The sequence below is a fragment of the Pseudopipra pipra genome, chromosome 6 (assembly GCF_036250125.1).
Source record: "Pseudopipra pipra isolate bDixPip1 chromosome 6, bDixPip1.hap1, whole genome shotgun sequence".
Lineage (NCBI taxonomy): Eukaryota > Metazoa > Chordata > Aves > Passeriformes > Pipridae > Pseudopipra > Pseudopipra pipra.
This window is the reverse complement of record NC_087554.1, coordinates 20,263,143-20,285,316: the sequence shown is the minus strand read 5'-3', so window position 1 is coordinate 20,285,316 and position 22,174 is coordinate 20,263,143. Positions and strand designations below refer to the sequence as shown.

At 44.9% G+C, this 22,174-nt stretch overlaps 1 protein-coding gene across 2 annotated transcripts in view; it reads left to right on the top strand.

Moving 5' to 3' along the window:
• The first annotated feature begins 3,756 nt into the window (after nucleotides 1–3,756).
• The window catches only part of PAMR1 (peptidase domain containing associated with muscle regeneration 1), a 60,662-nt gene continuing 42,244 nt past the window's right edge, over nucleotides 3,757–22,174 (top strand). Inside the window, exons 1-4 of one of the 2 annotated variants that reach the window (XM_064657740.1) lie at nucleotides 3,757–3,963; nucleotides 12,713–12,889; nucleotides 13,634–13,762; nucleotides 21,756–21,870. In XM_064657740.1, coding sequence (XP_064513810.1) covers nucleotides 3,891–3,963; nucleotides 12,713–12,889; nucleotides 13,634–13,762; nucleotides 21,756–21,870 — 494 coding nt within the window. In that variant the 5' untranslated portion in view covers nucleotides 3,757–3,890. The remainder of the gene's footprint in view (nucleotides 3,964–12,712; nucleotides 12,890–13,633; nucleotides 13,763–21,755; nucleotides 21,871–22,174) is intronic. The other variant, XM_064657741.1, reaches the window with a different exon arrangement.

Below are 22,174 nucleotides of genomic sequence, written 5' to 3'. Positions count from 1 at the left end.
CCCCATTTGACAATAATGTTTTGAAGGGAGGAGCAAAATATTAGTGCTAATCTTTCATTAAGTGCTCTTGCTGTTAATCCTAAATTGCCGGGTCTGAGTTTCATTTGAACTTAATTTCCCTCTGAGATACAAGCCCTCTGCAGCCTCTCAATGGGTCCATTTTCCTTTACAATGTCTTTCCAATGGTTTCTTCATATATTGTTTGAGTGGGATGGGTATTATTGGGCAGCCACTAAAGTTCAAGATCCAACTCCAACAACCCTGTTGGGGGCATGTTTGATTCATGATTCAAACTCTTTCTTTGACAGAAGATTCCTCTAGTTCAGTGGGAATCCTGTCTGTAACAGGAGAGGGAAATGAACTCCAAATGTTCTTGTAAGAAGGATGTCCTGTGGCAGCATCCAATCTGTAGTAGCAGAAATGAATAACATTGAAAATTAGAGATTTCCTTCTAGCAGGATCTCTGGAGCTCTGGAAGATCATTAAGGCCATTTGGGATAGAATCATCTAAGCAGAAGTCACAAAAGCAGAAATTTTTCTGGCAATGTTCCAGTAGCAGAAACAAGAGATTTTTGTAGTTTGGGGGGAAATAAAAAGTTCACTAAAATTTTAAAGACTGAAAAAAGTTAATTTTTATTTCAAATCCAAATAGATTTTATTCAGAACTATATATCCATCACTAATTAGTCTTCACTGAGTTCTCTCAAGCAAGACAGTACAGAACTTCGAGTACTGAGTGGGGATGAAGCTACTGTGTTCCACTCTGGACCTGCCGCTGTTTCAGGATATGCACCTCAGCTCATATCTCTGCATGTTGGTTTTCCCCAATATAAAATGGCAGCATTCTTTCTGTTTTTGCAGGTTGGACCACACAGCATTTTTAGATTTAATGATAGATTATTGGAAACCTGAGCTAGTGGTATTAATTACACATTAATTATTCACTCAGCAGTCAATTATTAATTATCAAAGGTCTTGTTTTACTCTAGGTTGAAATGGATTGTTAAGTACTTGGAAATTACTATTAAAATATTATAACTCTATCAATTTTTGCACCACTCTGTTTTACAACTCAGTTTCAGTGCAATGTACTTTTCAAACCTGTACTTCGACCAATAAGACAGATACAAACATTGAAGCCAAATGCTAAAGCGAGATTCCTCAGCAGCACAGACACATGGTTAAGAGCTTCTAGCTTTCTTTCGTGGGGGATTACATACAACCTGAAATATTTGGCTGGTGCAGTGTGCCTGGCGTGGTCCCTGCCTCTTAATAGGAATGCAAGAAGTGCATTCAGGAGCATTTTGTAAGTTGCCCAGAGTCATTCCTGGGACTAAAGCTACATCCCAACAGACAACCCATGTAAATAGGCCATGTGCAAACTTGTGGGATCATGACTGAATTCCCTTGTTTGGCTGCCGAGCCATTCTCTAAGGAGGCAGTAGATCCACCCACTAAACTGATTTGCTAGGTGCCAAGCTAAGTTAAGCACCACAGAGTAATGTTGTGTGATTATATTTTCTGGTCGCATAACTACCCTCCATCAGAAACAAGAAAAAAAAAAAAGATGTAATAAATCTACCAGTTTTACCCTTTAGGTCACAGCTCCATAAAACAGAAAAGACCACTTTTCCACTCTAAAAGAGGTGTCCCTGAAGAGCTGATCCTTGCGCATGACAAAGACACAACTTCAGCAACTCCTTTTCTACCATGTTGAACGTCTCACCACAGGAACTGACTCAAACAAATAGTTGTGGCCTTGTGGGTATATTTTCCCCACTGGTTCTGGCCTTTATTAAACCTCAGTATTTGGTCCTCTATGTCTGGCCTTAACACTCACTTTGCCTGTGTTCAGCCTCATTAGGTACTCTGGGATTTCCATTCACTTTATGTACCAAATCCGGATTTTGGCTTACATCCTCATGAAACTCCCCCTCAGAGATATCTAAGCCTCAGATATCTGTAAGCCAACTTTCAGTCCAAAAAGGACTTACTAGGTTAAATAATTAAATTGCTTATGAGAAATAATGTCTAGAAAATAAACTAATCATGATTCCACAGGCTTTAAAATAGCTTTGTGTTTCTTTCTGAAGATGTAAGGGCTCCCCATTTTCACTATTTTTATCTGCTTTTGGAGGCCTCATTTTTTTTCCTCATTTTTTTTCCTCCTGCCACTGACCAGAAATGGCTTGTTAGAGGAACCCAAAGCTGGAATTAGAAAGGAGTTTTTAGCATATATATGAATGATCAAAAAGGAGCAGGGGGCCAGCAAAGGAGGGTTTCAGGACTCTGGGCAAGACATGCCCATCAAGGACTCCAGGGGAACATAGTCGCTGACCCATAATAAGGTCCAGTGGGATTTGGAGAGCTTTGATGGCCTCCTCCTGAGGTGACAAGCACCCAGGGCAGCAGCCAGGGACTATGTACCATAATGGTTAAAATCTTGGCATCTATTTCAGGTCTTCTTATATTGACATTCTCAATGGTGGGCTTGTATCAGTGTTAAGAGACTCAGAGAAAAAAAGATTATCATTAATATTTTGGTATTGTTTTACACGGAAGGTGCACAAACCCTACAAAGACTGTTGACAGTGTAAAGTCAATAGGTTGGCAGACGGACAAGCCTAACCTAGAGAGATGTCTGGATAAAGGAATTCATCCCATGAAAGACCACCTGAAGGCGTAATGGATTTTGCACTGCAGTAAACTACTCAAGGTTTCCATTGGCGACTGGTCTCAAATTTTTGAGGTTGCTCGACATGCCTGAGTGTTACAAACTGCTGTAGGTATTTGTTAAAGCTTTTTGAGATTATTGAGTTTCTACTCCAATGCAACTGCAAATATTTCAGTTTTCCCCTCTCACAATATATGTAAATTTTGAAATCTTGCTACAGAAATTAAATTGAGAAAGTCTGACTTAGAGGTATAAAATGTGTCCTTTGGAAAGTATTAAAAAATTGTACAAGAAAAATATAAAAAACCCCCAACTATACTGCTATGAAATACATGTTAAACACTAAAAAAAAATCAGTAGCATGTGCTAATAAAAAAGGCAAAACAAAATATGACACAAAGATAAAATCTCAATTAAATGTTCTCTTTTGTTTGGATTAAACATTTCCTCAATATCAACATGTTCCCACAAAACATTTAAATTTTGCCAAAATTGCAATCCTGGCAGAAATGGACTCTGTAAAAAGGTTTTGACTAGCACAAGCACATGTATGCCAAGTGATTCCTTTTGTGTTTTGTGGTTTTCATTCACTGTGGACTGAACTTTTAGTGAGCCTCATTCATTCATCTGCCCCATCATAAAAATGCAGAGCTATTTTAAGCACGTCGTAAAGCGGATCATGTCACTTGGCCAGGCTGCCCAGTTGCGGGATCATGGGCCAGGAATCCCTCTCTGCACCCACCCCACACCCAGCCTCGCAGCACCCGGGGCAGACACCAACCCCTGCAAGTCCAAAGGCAGCAAGTACAAAGTGCCTCCTTCTGGGGACATCTGCAACTTCAGCTCACCCACAGCAACTTGGATGGCTCATATAGATATTTGCATTTTTGTTTCTCCTGCCTTAACAATATCTTTCTTTACATAATGAAAATTGCTATCTCAGAGCTGAGCACTAAGCCAATAAACCCATCAGAAAAGGGATCAGTTGCCAGAGTCCAGAAAGGGTTAAGGCAGCAGTTGGAGAGGTTTGGGGTGACGTGTGCTTCTGGACGCCTGAGAAGTCTCTTGAAGGTAGTTCCCCTCTGGTGAGGATGGGAGCGTGCTGAGGTCTGAAATCCGAGATCCCTCGCAGCCTGGAGCTGGTGAGGTCCCAGTAAAAGCTGTTTGCCTGCTTTCCCTTCCCGAGCAGTCACACCGCTGCACCGGCCAGGGCAGTATGGAGCGAGCACCCTGGACACATGTAGGACTCACTCTTCTCCAGCTCCTGCTCATCTCCTGCCTGCCAAGAGGTACTGTAAGTGAGTGTGTGTGTTCCCGGCACGGCCGAATGAGTCCCTTTCCTTCAGTGTGTTCAGAGGGGTTTGATCTCATGCGCTGTCATGGGGAGTAGAGAGATCTGCAGGGATAATAGAAAGAAGGGGCTCTGCTTTATGAATTTTTTTTCCTTGTCGGCATGAAGTGTGTGTGTGTGGAGGTTTACTCAGGAATTAATTTTGGTCAAACTTAATAGCCTTAAAAAGAAACAACTGGCTGAATTTGTTTGCCAATGGCCATCAAGAAAAGGGTATGCAATCACTTAGCTTATTACTCCTTTTATTTTCTCAACACTCAGTGCTAAGGAAATGATGATAAAAAGAGGCATTTAAGTCTCTGAATTGTAAAGTGTAATTTGTTTAGTTTGGCAAGACAGAGATTTTTCTCTCCAGCCCCAACATCAAGAATGAAGGCAAGGGAGAAAAAAAGGGAAGAGAAAAAAGAAAACAAAACCCACACATTGTTTCCAGTCTGGGATTTAGTTCTGCCAATATTATTCTTTCAAAGGGGAAGCCTTGTTAAAGCAGAATGATCTTTTTTATATTCAAGCCTCACTCCATTTCCTGCTGAACCAGCATATATGGTTTACCTTGATAAGGTTGAGCAAAAAGCATTTACTGTTGAGTGCACATTTGCTGTAGTTATAGCCATGAACATGGGCTGTTTACACCTGGAGGTGTCTGGACCTGCTTGCAGCAGCTAGCTGTCAGCATCACAGGCTGCTTCCTTGGGAGCTACAGCCCTAAGGACTGGGAGGTGAGGTGCCCTCAAATCACCCACCCTTCAAGCTGCTGCAGATTTCAGCAAGGTAAGTGCCTCTTACCAGGGAAGCTGTCAGATAAGCAGGCACTCGGATCTTGATGACTATAAATAATTGGTGTCAAAGTTGGTGCTTCGGAGCCTGCTGCACCAAGGGCCACAGCAGAGGGTCTGCCTCTGCAGTGCCCTTCCCTGCTGACCCAGGACACAGGGTGCAGTGGACAGGTGGTGACCAGTGTTGTCTGCACACCAGGCTAGCCATCACCACCTCAGTTGTCCTGGGAGACTGACCTCCTGCCAAAATTTGCCCCTGGCTCACAAGCACAGAGAGCTTCTCCCCACCTCTGTCCCACATGCACTGATTTATCCCTGTGGTGGCCTGTTCCTCGGCCATGTGCCGCCTTGCACACTGGCCAAGGGAAGTGGCTCCATGGCATGTGCTGGAGGGGCACAAACCCAGCCCTGTCAGTGGCAGAGCAGCCCTAGGCAAAGGCTGTGGCTGTCAAGCAGCTTGGTGGGTAACAAATCCCTCCTGCTGCAGGGGCAGCATGTCTCTCTCATGGGGAGAATCTGGTCTGTGGAGTAATTGGGCATCAGGTCCCCTTGGCAGCAGTGACAAGGTGAGTCAGGAGGAAGGACAACTATGGGCAATGGGACACAAGGGCTGTGAGCCTTGGAGGTGCCAGTTCTCCTGACACTTCCTCCTCATGCACCAGGAGAAGTGTGAGAAGAGCCTCGGGACACATGGAGGTGAACTGTCTCCCTTGCCCACTCCCCTTCCTTGCCATGCCTCCACTGCCATGTGGCTGGTGGAGCAGCTGGTGGGCATTTGCCCAAAACAAGTCTGGCAGCATGAGGGGAACAGGAGCTCCCCTCAGCCACAGCGGGAGGGGCTCCTAGATACAGGGGAGAGATTCAGAAATGCAGTGGCCTTAACATGTCAGGGCAGGTTGGAAAATAGCATTTTTCCTCCTCCCCACAGATGTATCCAATTTTTATCCACATTTATCACACCCAGTTGCACAGGGCCTGCCTCGAGAGTTGGGGGCAGGAGTCAGGGCAGTCCGGGAATTTATTTTTTGGAATAAACTTGTAGTGCATGTGACTCATGTTTCCTTAAAAATATATGTGTGTTTGTGTGTGTTTCTGCCTATCTAAACTCTTCCCAACCTCTCCTCCCTTCCCCCTCCAGTCTCTGTCTAGAGAAGGGAAGGCCAGATGCACTCAGATGCATCCAGATGCATTCTGTCTTAGCAAATGGGTTACTTCAGTTCACATGTTTAGGTTCCTAGCATGGACAAAGGGAAAGAGACTTGCTTTTTGTTTTGGAAAACAAGCTGGGGTTACTCACTCTTGACCCTGAGACCACCTCAAGTGGCTCCCAGGAGTCCCTGCAAGCCTGCCAATGCCCAGAGGGACCCCTCACCACCACAGGACTGTGCAGTTGCTGTCAGCAGCATGAGCTCCCTCGGGGAAGGGGGTGCCCCTTTGTCTCCTGCAAGAGATGGATGTGGTATAGAGGCAAATGGGGAGGAAGGCCACAGGGCAGGGAGGGAAGTTATCAGCAGTGACAGAGGGCTGGCACACTGAGGACATTTCTGGTCCTTGGTTAGAACTGGACTACACACCTCAGGGGAGCTGTAAGGAGTAAAATTTGAAACAGAGGCTCAGAGGGGTTGCTGCTGTCTGTGTGGACTGTTTCTATCTGGGCAACATAAACTGCAAGTAAACTGTCAACATGTTCCAGGTCTCACACCACTACAACAGGCAAGCCCTCAGGACAGGTCCAGCACCACTCCTCTGTGTTTAGGACATGAGCACATTCTCGTGTTCTGTGGTAATGAATTTCAATACAGCAGCTGCTTCTTCTCCACAGATTTCCAAAGACTGTCCCATATTGCAGAAGTCTAACCTCATCAATGCTGTCACTAACTCAAAAGTTCTACATTCATTACCTGTTCCTATTCCTTGTCTTTCAGCACAGAGAAAACAAATTCTCTTCCTGATCACACTACTAGAATATTTCTGGCCAGAACAAGCTCCTCTATACCAGAAAGAATCAAAGTCTGAAGGGTAATGTGGCAACCTCTGAGTTTTAGCCTTATCTTGGCTATTTTTCCTGTCATAGCTTTTCTTAGATGAAAACACAAGGCCCTGGTGCCAATAATAAGATCACAAATGCCAGCTTATAAATACAGAGAAGAAACTCAAGGAGAGGAATGTTTAAAAAAAGACAGTTGAACTGATGCACATTTATTAAGTGGATAAATTCAGCTTAGTATTGTACATTTCCTCCTGTGTCCTCCCACTAGCTTTGATTTTTTTTTTAAAATAGAAATCCTTTCTTTCCCTCCTCTTCCCCCTTTACTACTGTGTAAAGCATGCACTATGGGCAGAAAAGGATGCTGACTGACTGTAGACGCAGCAGTCTAATTTTTCAGCAAAGGTTTCTGACTCATAAAGTAAGTACACTGAGTAAAACTAAAATAAGGATGTATTTTAGCTCCTTTCTTAATTAGCCCAGCTGCTGAAAAGAGTAATAGGTACATAATTTCTAAAGAGAAGCAAGTGGTTTTAGAGACAGCATTATCCCTTTCATCCTCTTAACACATCTAATAGGTAAATAGACATAATTTGCACAGTAGTTTATCTGAGGCAAAAAGGTTAACAATAAAGACCTGCACTTTCCTTTATTATTAATAGTTTGGGGTAGATCATTTCCCAAGAGCCCCACTAAAAGTCTCTTAAAGGGAATGCCTCTCTTCCCTTCCAAGGTTTATTCCTCTTGGCCTTACTGAAATCAAATGGAGGATTTTACTGTTCCTCACAATGGAGCCACAGTTTCACCCCACGTTGTGCTCAAAGCATTTCCTGTTGTTAACATCCACATACATGACACCCGTGGGGTGAGGCCCAGTTTGCTTATCTATGCAATGACAGTAGAGCTGAGTAAGAAAGGAACAGAAAAATGAAACAGACCTAAAGAAAATGTAAGGTGCTACTAGGTTTCACCTCTGTTGAAGCCATTTTTTCCTTAATTAGAATGATTCCTTTCAGAATTATTACATGGTCAAATATTCCCTAATACCAACCTTAAGAAATTGCTCCTTCAAATTCAAATGTTCCTTTCTTCTTCAGAAGGCAGTTGTTGTTGTTGAGCAGGATGCTGAAAAATTAAGATGAAATCAAATACAAAGGGACATGTTCTCATCTGAGGAATTTTAAATTGGTTAAATAATCAATTTGAAAAACTCGTTGTCTACGAACTCTAATTCTAGAGATGTATCTGTTTGTATCTGCTCTTATTACACTGCATTGTTAATGCAAGTGGCACTTTTCAAAGCAATTTGAAATAATATTTCTTTAAACTTAAGTAGTATTTTACTAATGTGCTCATGGATAAACTGAGGCAAGGGAGGATAACTCACCTTTGCAGAAAAACAGAATGGACTTGTAGGATGGGAAGTTCCATCATTGCAGACCAAGATGTGGATGTCCTTATAAAATATTTTCTTCCATCTTTCAGGAGTTCTGAAAAATACACGTACAACTCTCTCTCTCTCTCTCTCTCTCACACACACACACACACACACACACACACACACGCAGCTCTCTCTTTTGGAGGACTACGGAGCACATTTAGGTGGCAAACTTTTCATTTCCCCCAGGTATGGATGGAGATGGCAAACTGGTTTTCTGCTCAAACAGTCATCTGATCCCTCCACATAGCAGCTAATGTCAGCACAACTGTAGGAAGTGGGAATGGGAAGTCAAGGAGAGAAGGGAAAAAAGTGTTCCATCTCAGAAGCATGGGCTTATATCAACTTAAAGTGAGTGCACACTATAAAAAAATCCCATTCTTCCAAACAAGTGGAAGACACAAGAGATAATTGGTGTAATTAGGCTTGTGTCAATTCACATTAGTTCTTAGCTATACAATTTTCCCAGCTTTCAGACCTTTGGAACAAAAATCCCTTTCTATCTATCAAGGTATCTATGATTGACAAATTCATGGCAAAAGATTAGTGTGCTGAAGCTGACATTTTACTATGATGAGCTGACTGACCCACTCCTGAGGCACCAATGTGCTTGTGAATCTGTTCCTGAATCACTAAAGCTTTAAGCTTGATCTCAGCCCTGGGTATCAGGAGAGGCAGCAGCATCACTGTGGTGAATTGCCATTGCAGTAACTCAGCCTTTGGACTGACACTAACAAGTGACTGGGAGCATTGCCTCTTACTGCTGTCTCACAAAATCCATCACTGACAGCCTTTAGGATGTGACATGTGCTATAGGGATTAGGAGGTCTTTCTAGGTGAAGATGTCAGTGAAAAGCATGAATGTGTTGTCATCTGAACCTGAAAATGTGCATCTCCCACCTCACAGCCCTCCTCATGCTGGACTTAAAGCATCAGGTGAAACATTGTGGTGTGCTCTGCCCGGCTCCTGAGTCAAGGAGGTCTTCCCTTCTGGCACCTGCCCTGGAGGTTTGCATGCTATCCCAACACAGCTATTTTTTGCTTGGTTTCCATGGTCTTGAGCTGCTTCCATGTGTGCTGTTTATGCCTGGATTTAATGGGCTTTTCTTCCATCATTAAAATCTCATAAATTAATCCACTGTTTATTTGCCTGTCCAGAGTCTTGTTTGTTCTTTGCAGCTAAATATTTTGCATGGGTTGTCAAGCAGCTTCTTCCTGCTTGTCCCAAAATCAGAGACACACTCACTGCCTGCAAGCCAGACTGCCTGTTTTGGAAGATTATCAAAGTAAAGCTCACAAAGCACCCCACAATTATCTCTGCAACAGCTGGCCAAGGCCTTGCTTTCAGTGTTTTATTCAGCCAATAAATCTTTCCCCACTTTTCTCTGCCTCCTTCTCTTCTGTTTTGGGGTGATGATGGTCAAGTGTGGGTGTGGGAGCTGCCAGTGGTTACCCATCCCCAAACACACAAGGAGGAATGGGGTTATGCCTCTGCCTCCCTGGAGCACAGGCTGAGCTCAGCCACACAAACAAACACTGTTTACATGCAAGTAGCTCTGTGCATCTCCCTCTTAAATTTCTGAGGCAAAGGTTTTATGTGCCTTTTGTTCAGTAGCCTAGAGGTATTTAAAACAAAATCCCCAAAACAAAAGGGATTCCACCATTATTGAAAGGGTGCATACAGTTTTCACACAAATTTCTTTTAAGAATAGCTTCTGCAAAACTTCAAAATAATAATTTCATGATTTATGTGAAGAAAATCCTAGAAAAGGCCTCTTAAAAAAAGTCTCTAATCTCCATATTTCCTTGTCAGTACCTGAGAGCCTGAAAGGGAATTAAATTGTCAGTAAATCAAAAGACAGTCTATTTCCATTGTCTCAGTTGAGACAAAGGCAAGAAGTGAGGAAACAGCATTTCTAGGTGGCAGCAAGTTTATTTTTGCAAGTCATTTAAGGGACAAGATCTGCTCCCATCTTAGCACTAAATATTACCTCAAGGTCAATTTATGTTACAAATACACACATTCAGTCCATCAAGAATAAGTGTGGCATCTGCTTTTTGGCCCTGTTGTGAACACAAGCTCTACATATAAATATGCTTATGTACACATTCACACTCTCTTACCCACATACAAATACATGTGTAATGTTTTAGGGAAGAATAGAGTAATTTAGGTGAAAAGGGGACTCTGAAGGTCATTTGGTCTAGCCCCTTTCTTGGTGCTAACTTGGAGGTTGTGTTGCTCACAGCCTTATCTTGCCAGGTTTTGAGTTCCTGGAAGGATGGAGACATACCTTTGTCACTCCAGCGTAACTTTGCCTATGAACATTTGGATAATTTTATAGATAGCAATTTCTCTTGGATAATTTACAGCTACAAATCAAATTAATATAGCCATTTTATTAATAGGCTTTAGCAATCTTGAGAGAAATCAGATTTCTAGCTTGAGTTAGGAAAGACGAGAATTTAAAGGAAGTTTTACAAAAGCTCTGAGTGTTGGGCACTTATTTAATAGTCAGACTTTGCAGAGTACTGCTTCAGCAAGGAGTGAGACCCCCACCCCCATACACTAGAGAAACAGCTATTTTCTGTCTTGTATAGTGAGATGTATCAAACTGAATGTCAGTTCTAATAAGATAATTAGACACACGTAATCAATTTGCTCTGGAATCTGAATCAGATACAATTCGTAGATAAAAGGCTTAATTAAAAGAGAATAATAGCCATAGATTAAGAAGTCCCAGCTTGGCCAGGTTGATTGACTGCTGTTCTGGGAATTAGAATGTATGAGTTTAATTCCTGACTCTGCTCTTGTTTTTCTCTGGGACCTTGAGCAAAGTCACTTCACCTCCCTTGTGCTTCATTTTCCCATCTGGAAAGAGGACTTCATAGAGCATATCAAGATCTACAGGCAAAGGCTATAAAACTGCTGATCACTAAGGTTATTTTGATGCAAGATTTCATTATTGGAACAAAAAATTACAGCACCTTATTGAATGTCAGAAGAAGCTTTTTCCTTTTGAAATTATTATGGGGGCAGAGAAGGGGAATGGAAAGGTTTCGGCACAAAAAGCAGCCTCGTTCCTAAACTTAGAGCAGCGACAGACTCTCCCTGGTCTGTACACCAGGCACAAGGGAAAAGCTCAGCTCTGAGAAGCACAAAAGGCTGAATTTCATTTCCCAGCCAAAGGAAAAAAAGTGAAGAAACAGTTTGGTGGTCCCTTTTTTAATAAAGCCAGTAAAAATCATTAGGGGGAAAGATAAGCTTCCAGGAACCAGGTTTCATGAGGTCATGGAGAATCAAGTGAGGCAGAGCAGCTAGGCTCAGTAGTAGGGAGCTCCAGCAGGCACAGTGATTAGGTTATCAGGGACAATGAAACAAAAAACAGTTGTGTGAGAAGGGAGCCAGGTACAGGCATGCATCAGAGTGCTCCGCCTTAGAGATATATTGCTTGTCGCAATGACAAGGCAACCCCGTTACTCAGAGTTTAATACACAAGGAAAAAGGTTGTTACCTAACCACAATTAAAACAAAAAAAAAAAAAGAAAAAGAAAAAAAGAGGAGGATAGAGGGGATAAAAAGAGCTGGTCTCATTAAATTTCCTTCATGTCTCGTCTTTCTAGTCTGCTCTCTCTCTTTGTACCATCAAACTCCATGAAAGTACTCATCAGGCCTGTCAGCTAGTTAGGAGGCATGCTGACAGCACCATGCACTCATTAAATCTTACTTTGTAGAATTTACACAGCACACTGGTGAGGAAAGACAGGATCTGCATTTACTGTGGCAGAGTCACAATCTGAGGTTGTTTCTTAAAAGAGTAGTTCCAGCATAGCTTAAGTATCATATGAGGTTATGTTAAATAATAGAAAGATGTTGCCATATTAGAAACAGTATTTGACAAAACGAACCTTCAAAAATAACGAAAAATCTTGTTTCCTTTGGCAGAGAAGCCAGATGTAATAACACATGCTTCTGAGTGAAAATAGGGAGAGAAATTAGCAAAACCCAGCCTCAAAAGGGGCTTTTCCTGGTGGACACCCTGGACTTGAGGAGCAAATTCACAAGTAGAAATACAACCAAAACATGCTGTCATAGTTTAAATAATCTATACTATACATGATGCCGTAAATCAGTCCTGCAATCTGAAGAAACTTTCTCATATGATGTCATCCGCTGTGGTTTTTTAAAACTATTCTTCTCACCACAGAAGTGGGAAGGATTGCAGAGACAGTGGACATATTCCTTCCCTCTGGTCTTTCTGCCTCCTCTGGCTGGCAATGCAAAACTGCCTCTGTGTTCTTCAGACAACCAAGCCACATTGACATTTTGGCCACATGTTACCATGTAGTTTGGGTTTTTCTGGGCTGAAGACTTTGGCCAGCCTCATGCCATACATGATCTGACAAATCACTGAATAGATCCTGCCAATCCTCATCACATAATGGATTATTTCCATGTGTCCCTCTCTCTGTTCTCTGCTTGCAGAGTACACAGTGATCAATGAAAACTGTCCAGGTGCTGAGTGGAATATCATGTGTCGGGAATGCTGCGAATATGACCAAATTGAGTGCATCTGCCCTGGACAGAAACAAAGAGTGGGCTACACCATTCCCTGCTGCCGGAACGAGGATAATGAGTGTGACTCCTGCTTAATCCACCCAGGTATGTTTATGGCCATACTGCATTCACACCAAATCTTTGGCCAAGGCATCAGCACATAATGGTGGATGCTGGGCAGGGGAGTGGTGAGGGCAGGCACATCTCACTGAGGCATGGGATTGCCCCACATCTCCTCAGGAACTCCCTCTGCCACTCTGCTGACAGTAGCAACACACTTGGCCGGGTAACATTGCTGCTAGAGAAAGAAAACACTTCATACAAGCAGTGTTGTGTCCTGAGGATGTCTTAGGCAGGTGTGGGAGCTGCCAAAGGGTGACACAGTAGCTGGTATCACACCTAAAGTGGTTTTTTTGGTGCTCTGGGATGATTTTCATCCCCAAAGCAAGAAGAGAGACACAATTTGGAAGTCCTGCTAGCAAGGAGGAAAGAGAAAAGTGAAAGGTGAGAGCAAGAGGAGATAGGGCCAGGTTAAAAGACATTAGAATCATTTAGGCTGGGCCCAAGTGGCACCAGCATCCACATTCAGATTTCTGAGAGAGGCATTTACAGTTGGAGCAATGAGATTTAGAGGTTTGGGCAAGTCAGACTAGGAGTTTGGTTCCAAATCTCTCAGCTCCCTAGGTTTTGGGGGTGGAGGTTGGGTGTGGTTCACAGCAGGGAAGCTGTCAGCACCACAGGAATCACTAATGTCATTGGCATTTTCTGTGGAAAAGAGAGAGAGGCTCCTCCTCTTCCTGCAGGACAATCCACCTTGGCTTTCATCTAACACAGTGGCTCTCCTTTTAGGCTGCACCATTTTTGAGAACTGCAAGTCCTGTCGCAATGGCTCCTGGGGAGGGACACTTGATGACTTCTACATCAAGGGAATCTACTGTGCAGAGTGCAGAGCTGGCTGGTATGGCGGAGACTGCATGAGTAAGTGTCCTACATGGGCAGGGAAGCATGTCAGGGACAAGGATTGGTGGGACAGAGCCAGAGCCGTGCTGTTTCTTTCCAGCTATTCCTGTACAGTGACGCTTGCAAAGGGCACAAGCAGAAGAGGCCAAACACAACCAGGCAGTAGGCAGATCTCCAGTGAGGAAAACTTTTCTCCCAGTGCTTGTGTGTTAGGGATAGGCTGGACCCCCTGTCATAGCAGGCTATGACCCTACTAAACTTCTGGTTTATTTTGGTTTATTTTTAAATATTAACTACTGTGACTCCAGAAATTTTCTGGTGTCTGCATTTCTTGGACATACTTCAGAATAAATGCTGAATTTATGCTCTGATTCCCCAGAGCATAAACATAAATATTTACAAGGGCAACAGCTATATCAAAGAGCTTCTCCTCTGTCCTCCTTCAACCCTTGGACTGAAGAACGAGCCCCAAGGAAGTCATAGTACTTTCTCTCTCTTTTACGCAGCTTCAACACACTCCAGGGCAGCTCCAGAAAACAGTGTCTTGCAACTGCTGACAGTGTCATGAGAGACCAGGAGTGTTTCAGGCCCTGGTAGCAATATCTAAAGGTTTTGTTCCTGACAGTGTACAACAGCTCCTGCTCCTTAAATTTTGCTAAGTTGATGGTCCCAATGCTGTCTTCAATAACAAGTTCCATCAGCTAACTGGATACAGTTTAAGACTGGTTTTTCCTTTACCATTTTCCCACTGGTGAAGGTAGAGCTTTCTTTAAATTTTTATTGACTTTGTTCACATTTCAGTGGAAGGGAAGAAAGCAGGGTCTGCTTTCCCTACTCTGTTCTGTTCATTGTTCTACATACCTCAGGCTTGCATCCTCTTAGTCATTGATTTTAAAGTAAAAATTCAACTTGCTTTCCCAACACAGCCCATGACCATTCAGGAGGTGAAAGCATACAAAATAAAATCATTACTTCAAACAGCAGAATGTGGGGAATCAACATGTTTTGGCAACAGAGCTAATTCAACCTTGATGCTTTGGAAGTTGATCAGCTGAGTCCTGTGCCATTTATGGTGTGATTTCTGATAGCACTCTAACATCCCGTTTGCTCTAGGTCAATACTAGAGCTCTTGTGGCACTTTTTATAAAAGCAGAGCCAAGAAAGAATCATTAACTCCTGTAATATTTCCTCCACCTGCCTGAGTATATTGGTTGCCCACATTATATTTGTCTGCTCTCCCTACTTGTTTTAAAGCAAATACACCCTCACAAGAGGTCTATTTGGACATTTTTTGCAATATTAAGATTTTGGAGAGCTTTATCTTTTAGTGGTTTTCCTACTACTCACTCTTTTGAGGGAAGCAGTGTGACACTAGGGATGTGGTCTCTTTTGTGTGGTTCTATGGTACTTGATAGGCAGCGTAAGAAGGTCAGATAGTGCTGTTGTCTCTTCCACTCTTAAAAAAGAGACACGGGGGGCGGTTGTGATTCCAGCACACTCCTGAGCTCCCCTGTTCTGGCTGTCATGGCTATCTCACTTTTGGCCTTGGCTCAGGCATGCAGAGACTGCATGTCTGGAAAGCAGCCCTATAACCATGGTGGGTGCTGGAGTGCAGGCTCACAGTGATGTGGCTTTGGGTCTGGAGGGTGGCCAGCGAGGAGCCTTTGAACACCAGCATGCACTGCTGCCGGGGCAGTGGGTGTGCTCACACATCACACTTCGGAGAGGGAAGGAGGAGGCATCTCTCTTTGGCACCTGCACACAGCATCACAGCTGGAATTTTGCAGCCAGCCCTGGGTGCCTTGCCAGCGGCAGAGTGACCATAAATCCCAGAGACACAAGGAAGCGCAACCACAGCAATTAAGGGACGTAATGTGTCCTATAGTGCCAATGCCAGCGCTGACAAGCACACGGCCGGCCCTGGGGACCTGTCGGGGGCACGGGCCGCTCCCTCAAGTGAGAGCGGGAGACGCGGCAGGATCAGCTCCCGGCGCCCGGCGGGTCTGCGGGCGGAGGGAGCGCCGGGCTCTGTCTCCCTCTCGCGGGGCGCGGCGGGTGTTACCGCGGTGCTCCGACTGCCGGGGCCGACCAGGAGGGCGAGCACCGCTCCAGCTCCATCCCTTCGCTCCCGGACCGCCCCCAGACACTGCTCGGGCCCAGCCCGCCCGGCCCGGCGGGGTCTCCGCTCCCCTCCCACTCGGCACCGCCGCCGCACGGGCGGGAGGTGGCGCCCGCCGGCCCCGAGGAGGCCGCGCCGCCCGGCCCGCGGCTCCAGGCGGGGAGAGCGAGGGGTGCGGAGAATCCTGCAGGCGGCATTGATGCCGGTTTGATACTGTACGGCGGGCAGGGTGGTGGTGGAAACTGGCAGGGCCTGGTTACCTCAAGGGGAGCAGTGAAGCCTAGCCCTGTGTTACTGGCCAAGGGGCTGACTACAGTCTCAAGGGAAGGGTGAGCCCCTGGGAGCGATTTCTGGGAAATGCCAGCAAAAGTAGTGACGTGCCTGGAGGGCCGTCTCAAGGAAGCAGTACCATGGGATGGCGTATGGGTCTGTCCAGTTTATGCTGTCTGCTGGCATAACTGGATGCGTGGACATGGCTGAATACCCTCCAGAGGACACCAGACCATATGGTAAAATGGTAAATGGTACAGGGTAGGCCAAAGGATGTTATTAGGAAAAAAACACACTGACTAGAGTTAATTGGATACTGGGACATTTTCTAATGGGACTTCTGTTGTATTGAATTATCATGCCCTAAAAGGTACATCAGACACTAAAACCAGAAGAAAATCAACCTGTAGAACCCTTTTCTCCATTTGAAATGTCACCTGAGAGCACGTGCTCCATCAAAGCAGGAGAGTTTTCAAACAGGTGTCCTGAGCCTTGCTGTCTGAATGTGGTCCCTGTGATGAACAACATCACTTGAAGTTTTTGATACTTTGTGAACATTAGTGTTTCACATAATACTGGTGACCAACAAACAACAGGTAAGGACAAGTTTTGACAAGTGACAGCTGCCTTCCCATATCAGCCTTTTTCTGAACACCAGTAACGTTTCTACTCTCATTCTCCTCTGCAGTCCTCTTGACCTTTGAAGGAGCCTCACATCAAAGATGTAGCACTCAAACAGCCGATAATGAATTCTTACCAGAGGTCATCTCAGGACCTCTCCCTCCGTCATCCCACAGGTCTCTGTGGGCTACAACGCAGAGGTCTCCTGAATTTTTTTTTATTCTCTGTTAGTAACAAGCTTTAGAGGAAATCTTACTGTGGCCCTGAAAGCTGCCTTTTTTCAGGAACAGGAACGGAACAAGGATGTTGATACTCTGCCAAAGTGGTTTATTTTTTTGTAAATGAGGCAGAATTTGCCAGCATTTGTGTTTATGATGTAAATTATTTTTGAGAGCTTTCCAGGTCTCCTGCAGATTTAGAATGGGAAGAGAAAAGACTCCTTTTGATCAACATATGATTGAACTGTTGGTCTGAGGAGTGAGCCTAACTTCTTCTAGAAGGTCTGGAGATAAAAGAGCATGGATTTGATGTGACTGCAAAGGTGCTTCACATGCAGAGACGGGTGGTAGCAAACCTGAGAACGTTCTTTTGGAGATAGTCATTGAATGGCTCCTCTTTAGTCTCTGGACCACCTGCTTTGCTGGCCAAACTTACTTCCTTGGCGCCAATGTTCAGAGAGTTCAGGCTGTACCGCAGCAAACAGAGGAGTGTGTTTAGTATGCCATGCATACAAGTATCTCTTTGCACCAGTTCTTTGGCTTTCTTTTGTTAAAGGCATCAAAAACTCAAAAGCCCTTCACGACGAAAGGGAAACTTTCTTTGAGGTGGTCCAAGCCCCCTGTCAAACCCTCTGAAGATTTCTAGCAGCTTTGTCTCAGGTTGTTTTTGAGGCAGGAGCCCAATGGCAGCACAAGGGCCTGTTTCTTGCTGTGGGAAGGAGCATTATCATTTACACCACAGCAGATCCTGCTGTACTCATTGAATCCTAATGTGGTTGCTGGGCACAGTCATTAATCCTTGCCTTTTACAGAGGGAACTAAGCAAGCCACAGAGGAGGATGAAACACTTTTGAGGAACACTTCTGAGCAGGGTTTCTGTTTCCTTGGGTCCTTCTTAATTAAGGGTAACTGAGGGTAAATGAACAAAGGGTATTTCATTTGAACAACACTTTCTTAAGAAGAAAGAAGAGTAATTGACCTGCAGTTTCGTGTTTCCCCATAGACCAGATGCAGCAGTATTGATTTCCAGACACTATGATCGATGGGAACGGCAGATGCTTGGTACTCCACCAAATCAGGTCACTGTCACCCTTTTTTCCCTAAGGAAGGAAGGGCCTAGGGGCAAGCATTAAAACCCACCATTTCAGTAGGAAACATTCATCCCGTATTACTGGTTAAAAGTTTAGGGTTCCTCTTGGGAAAGAGATGGAAGCAGCAGGGCTTTCTGTTGGACTAAAGAGGTAAAAAGAAGTGAGAGAATTGGTGTGGAGGTCTTTTTGGTCATTTGACTTTTTACTTATCATCTGTGGTGTGCAGACTATCAGAGTCTCCTGATTTGGTGACTGAATTGCAATTTTTGGCTTTCGGACACAGGCTCATACCTCAGCAAAGCAACAGAAGGCTTACCAGGGGATATAGCCATGTTTAAGATTCCACTTGGAAAAATGTAATCAGGAAAGAAGAAACTGAGAAATTAGCTCTTTGGTGTGTAGTGATTTAACTGTGCATTTTGCTAGCATTTGCATGTTACAGATCACAGTAAGCTCTGCAAAAATCACTAAACAACTTTTCTTCTTCCACGGAGGAAAATACTATTAGCCATATTTTATAGCTGGGGGAAAGGGAGAGGTTACTGAAGATGAGAGAACTCTCTGGGCTAAAAATGTTCAGCATTCAAGATGAGGAATTAGGACAACTATCCCTGGACAGCTGCCTAGGGACAACTGCAGGATAACCATGAAAAGGTATTGCTTCCTCAGTGTGTCTGCTGTTTGTTCAGCTCATTGTCTTCTGATGGTTTTCATAGACTGGGCACAAATGACTGGAGTACTTCATTTTATTCTGTTGATGCTGGGCACTGAAGTACATTTCACAGTATGTAAAGCTGAGAGCAACACAGGCAGAGTGGGTCAGGTGTAGAAGAAAGGTAGGAAAGATGGGATAAGGGCTGTATATTCAATATGTGTTACACTGAGTCATCAGTATTAACACTGATGATGGAGGAGCTGTGATGCTTATATACCTCATTGACATGGTGGCATTAACACGTAAGGATGATGTAGTGAATCCTGAGGATAAAACTTCTAACCTGGACTTCCACAGGGCCGATTTCGGCCTACTCAGAAGACTGGTTCAGAGGGTACCTTGGGAAACAGCCCTTGAAAACAAACGGGTCCAGGAGAGATGGATATGCTTCAAGAAGCAAGTCTTGAACGCACAGGAGCAGGCTGTCCCAGTGTGCCGAAAGGCGAGCCAGTGGGGAAGACAGCCAGCCTGGCTGAACAGGGAGATTTTAAAGGAGATTAGGGGAAAAAAGAGAGCTTACCGACTATGGAAAAAAGGGCTGGCTACTCATAGAGAGTTTAGGAATATAGTTAGGTCATGTAGAAAGAAACTTAGAGAGACAGAGGCAGAATTTGAACTCAGTCTAGCCACTTCTGTTAGGGATAACAAGAAGTGCTTCTACAAATACATCAACAGCAAAAGGAGGGGCAAGGAAAACCTCCATTCTTTGTTGGACATGGGGGGGAACATAGTCACCAAAGGTGAGGAAAAGGCTGAGGTGCTTAACACCATCTTTGCCTCAGTTTTCAACAGTAAGAGAGGTTGTCCTCAGGACAACTGGCCTCCAGAGCTGGTAGACATAGACAGGAAGCCAAATAGCCCCCCTGTAATCCAGGAGGAAACAGTTAGCAACCTGCTGAGCCACTTGGATCTTCACAAGTCTATGGGACCAGATGGGATCCATCCTAGGGTGATGAGGGAGCTGGCAGAAGAGCTCGCCAAGCCACTTTCCATCATTTACCAACACTCCTGGCCCACTGGGGAGGTCCCAGATAATTGGAAGTTGGCAAATGTCACACTGATCCACAAAAAGGGCTGGAAGGAGGACCCGGCAAACTACAGGCCCATCAGCCTGACCTCAGTGCCTGGCAAGGTTATGGAGCAGATCATCCTAAATGCGATCACACAACACCTACAGGATGGACAAGGGATCAGACCCAGCCAGCACAGGTTTAGGAAGGGCAGATCCTGTCTGACCAACTTGATCTTCTTTTATGATCAAGTGACCTGCCTGGTGGATGAGGGGAAGGCTGTGGATGTGGCCTATCTGGACTTCAGCAAAGGCTTTGACACCATCTCCCACAGCATACTCCTGAAAAAGCTGGCGGCCCATGGCTTGGACAGGGGCACCCTGTGCTGGGTTAGGAACTGGCTGGAGGGCCGGGCCCAGAGAGTGGTGGTGAACGGTGCTGCATCCAGTTGGCGACCGGTCACTAGTGGTGTCCCCCAGGGGTCAGTGTTGGGCCCAGTTCTTTTTAATATCTTTATTGATGATCTGGACGAGAGGATTGAGTGTACCATCAGCAAATTTGCAGATGACACCAAGTTGGAGGGAAGTGTTAATCTGCTGGAAGGCAGGAGGGCTCTGTAGAGGGACCTGGTCAAGCTGGAGGGATGGTCTGATTCCAGCAGGATGCGGTTCAACAAGGCCAAGTGCCGAGTCCTGCACTTTGGCCACAACAACCCCCTGCAGCGCTACAGGCTGGGCACAGAGTGGCTGGAGAGCAGCCAGGCAGAGAGGGACCTGGGGGTTTGGATTGACAGGAAGCTGAACATGAGCCAGCAGTGTGCCCAGGTGGCCAAGAAGGCCAATGGCATCCTGGCCTTCCCTGGCGAGCAGGACCAGGAAAGTGATTCTTCCCCTGTACTCAGTGTTGGTGAGGCCACACCTGGAGTGCTGTGTCCAGTTCTGGGCCCCTCAGTTCAGGAAGGATATTGAGGTGCTGGAGCAGGTCCAGAGAAGAGCAATGAGGCTGGTGAAGGGACAAGTTCTGTGAGGAGAGGCTGAGGGAGCTAGGGTTGTTTAGCCTGGAGAAAAGGAGGCTCAGGGAGGCCTCATCACTCTCCACAACTACCTGAAAGGAGGTTGTAGCCAGGTGGGGGGTTGGTCTTTTCTCCTAGGCAACCAGCAGTAAGACAAGAGGGCATGGTTTTAAGCTGTGCCAGGGCAAGTTTAGGTTGGATATTAGGAAGAAATGCTTTACAGAGAGAGTAATCAGACATTGGAATGGGCTGCTCAGGGAAGTGGTGGATTCACTGTCCCTGGAGGTTTTTAAGATGAAACTGGATGTAGCACTTGGTGCTATGGTCTAGTAACCATGGCGGTGTTGGATCAAGGGGTGGCCTTGATGATCTTGGAGGTGTTTTCCAACCTGGTTGATTCTATGATTCTGTGACAAACGTATCTCCTCTAGGAATATATCAGCTGTTTTCCTCCCTCCTTGTGAAGGGCTAGAAACTGTGATAAGTGCAACAGCTCCTTCTCTCATTCTCTTGCTCACTTGATCTAATTCAAGTATTCATTGTAGTTTTGCCACCTTCCCACCAGCTTCCTCAGCATCAGTGATTGCACAGGTCAGCATAGGCTCCATCAAAAGTGTTCTAAGCTGGAGTGTCAGCCAGGTGGGTGGGCTGGCTAATTAATTGTGAGGCAAAAGCTGTAAGAAATGGTTTCATTGGGCTACATTGCAAACCAGGGAGAAGCAATCAACTAAAACTTCTCTAGGGCTGCTCTTAGCCTAAACAGTGCTCCAGTATAGTCATAACTCTTTACAACCATTGTGTGGCTGTCCTGTTATTTTATATACTGCCTTGTGAGAAGGTGTGTATCTTCCTAAATCATCCTGTCTTCTTGTTCTGGTGTTGTTTCTATGTGTATTTTCTTCAAATGTCTCTTGCAGGTCCCTCACACAATTTTTTTTCTTCTTTTGCTCCCCAGGGTGCGGGCAGGTTCTTCGGGCTTCTAGAGGTCAGATTTTGCTGGAGGGTTACCCACTGAACGCACGATGCGAATGGACTATCCATGTTCAAGCTGGATTTAACATTGAATTAAGGTGGGTCATGTTGACTTTTAGCCAGCACTGATTTCAGGTGGACATTGGGGCATGTGGATAACCAAGAGCCAATGAGGGTCAACAGCTGTAAGCTCTGCAGCACTGAAGGTATAGCTACCACTTTGTGTTTGGTACCTCAGTTCTTTCCCCTGGTCTAGCTTGTGATGGGCAACCACTGGACAAATCATCAGTACTGTGCTTTCAATTTCCATTTAGGACAGCTGGATGCTAAGGAGAGTTTCTCAGATTTTAAGCTCAAGGTAGCTCTTTTCAAGACCTTTATACCAGAGAACCCAACATTTTC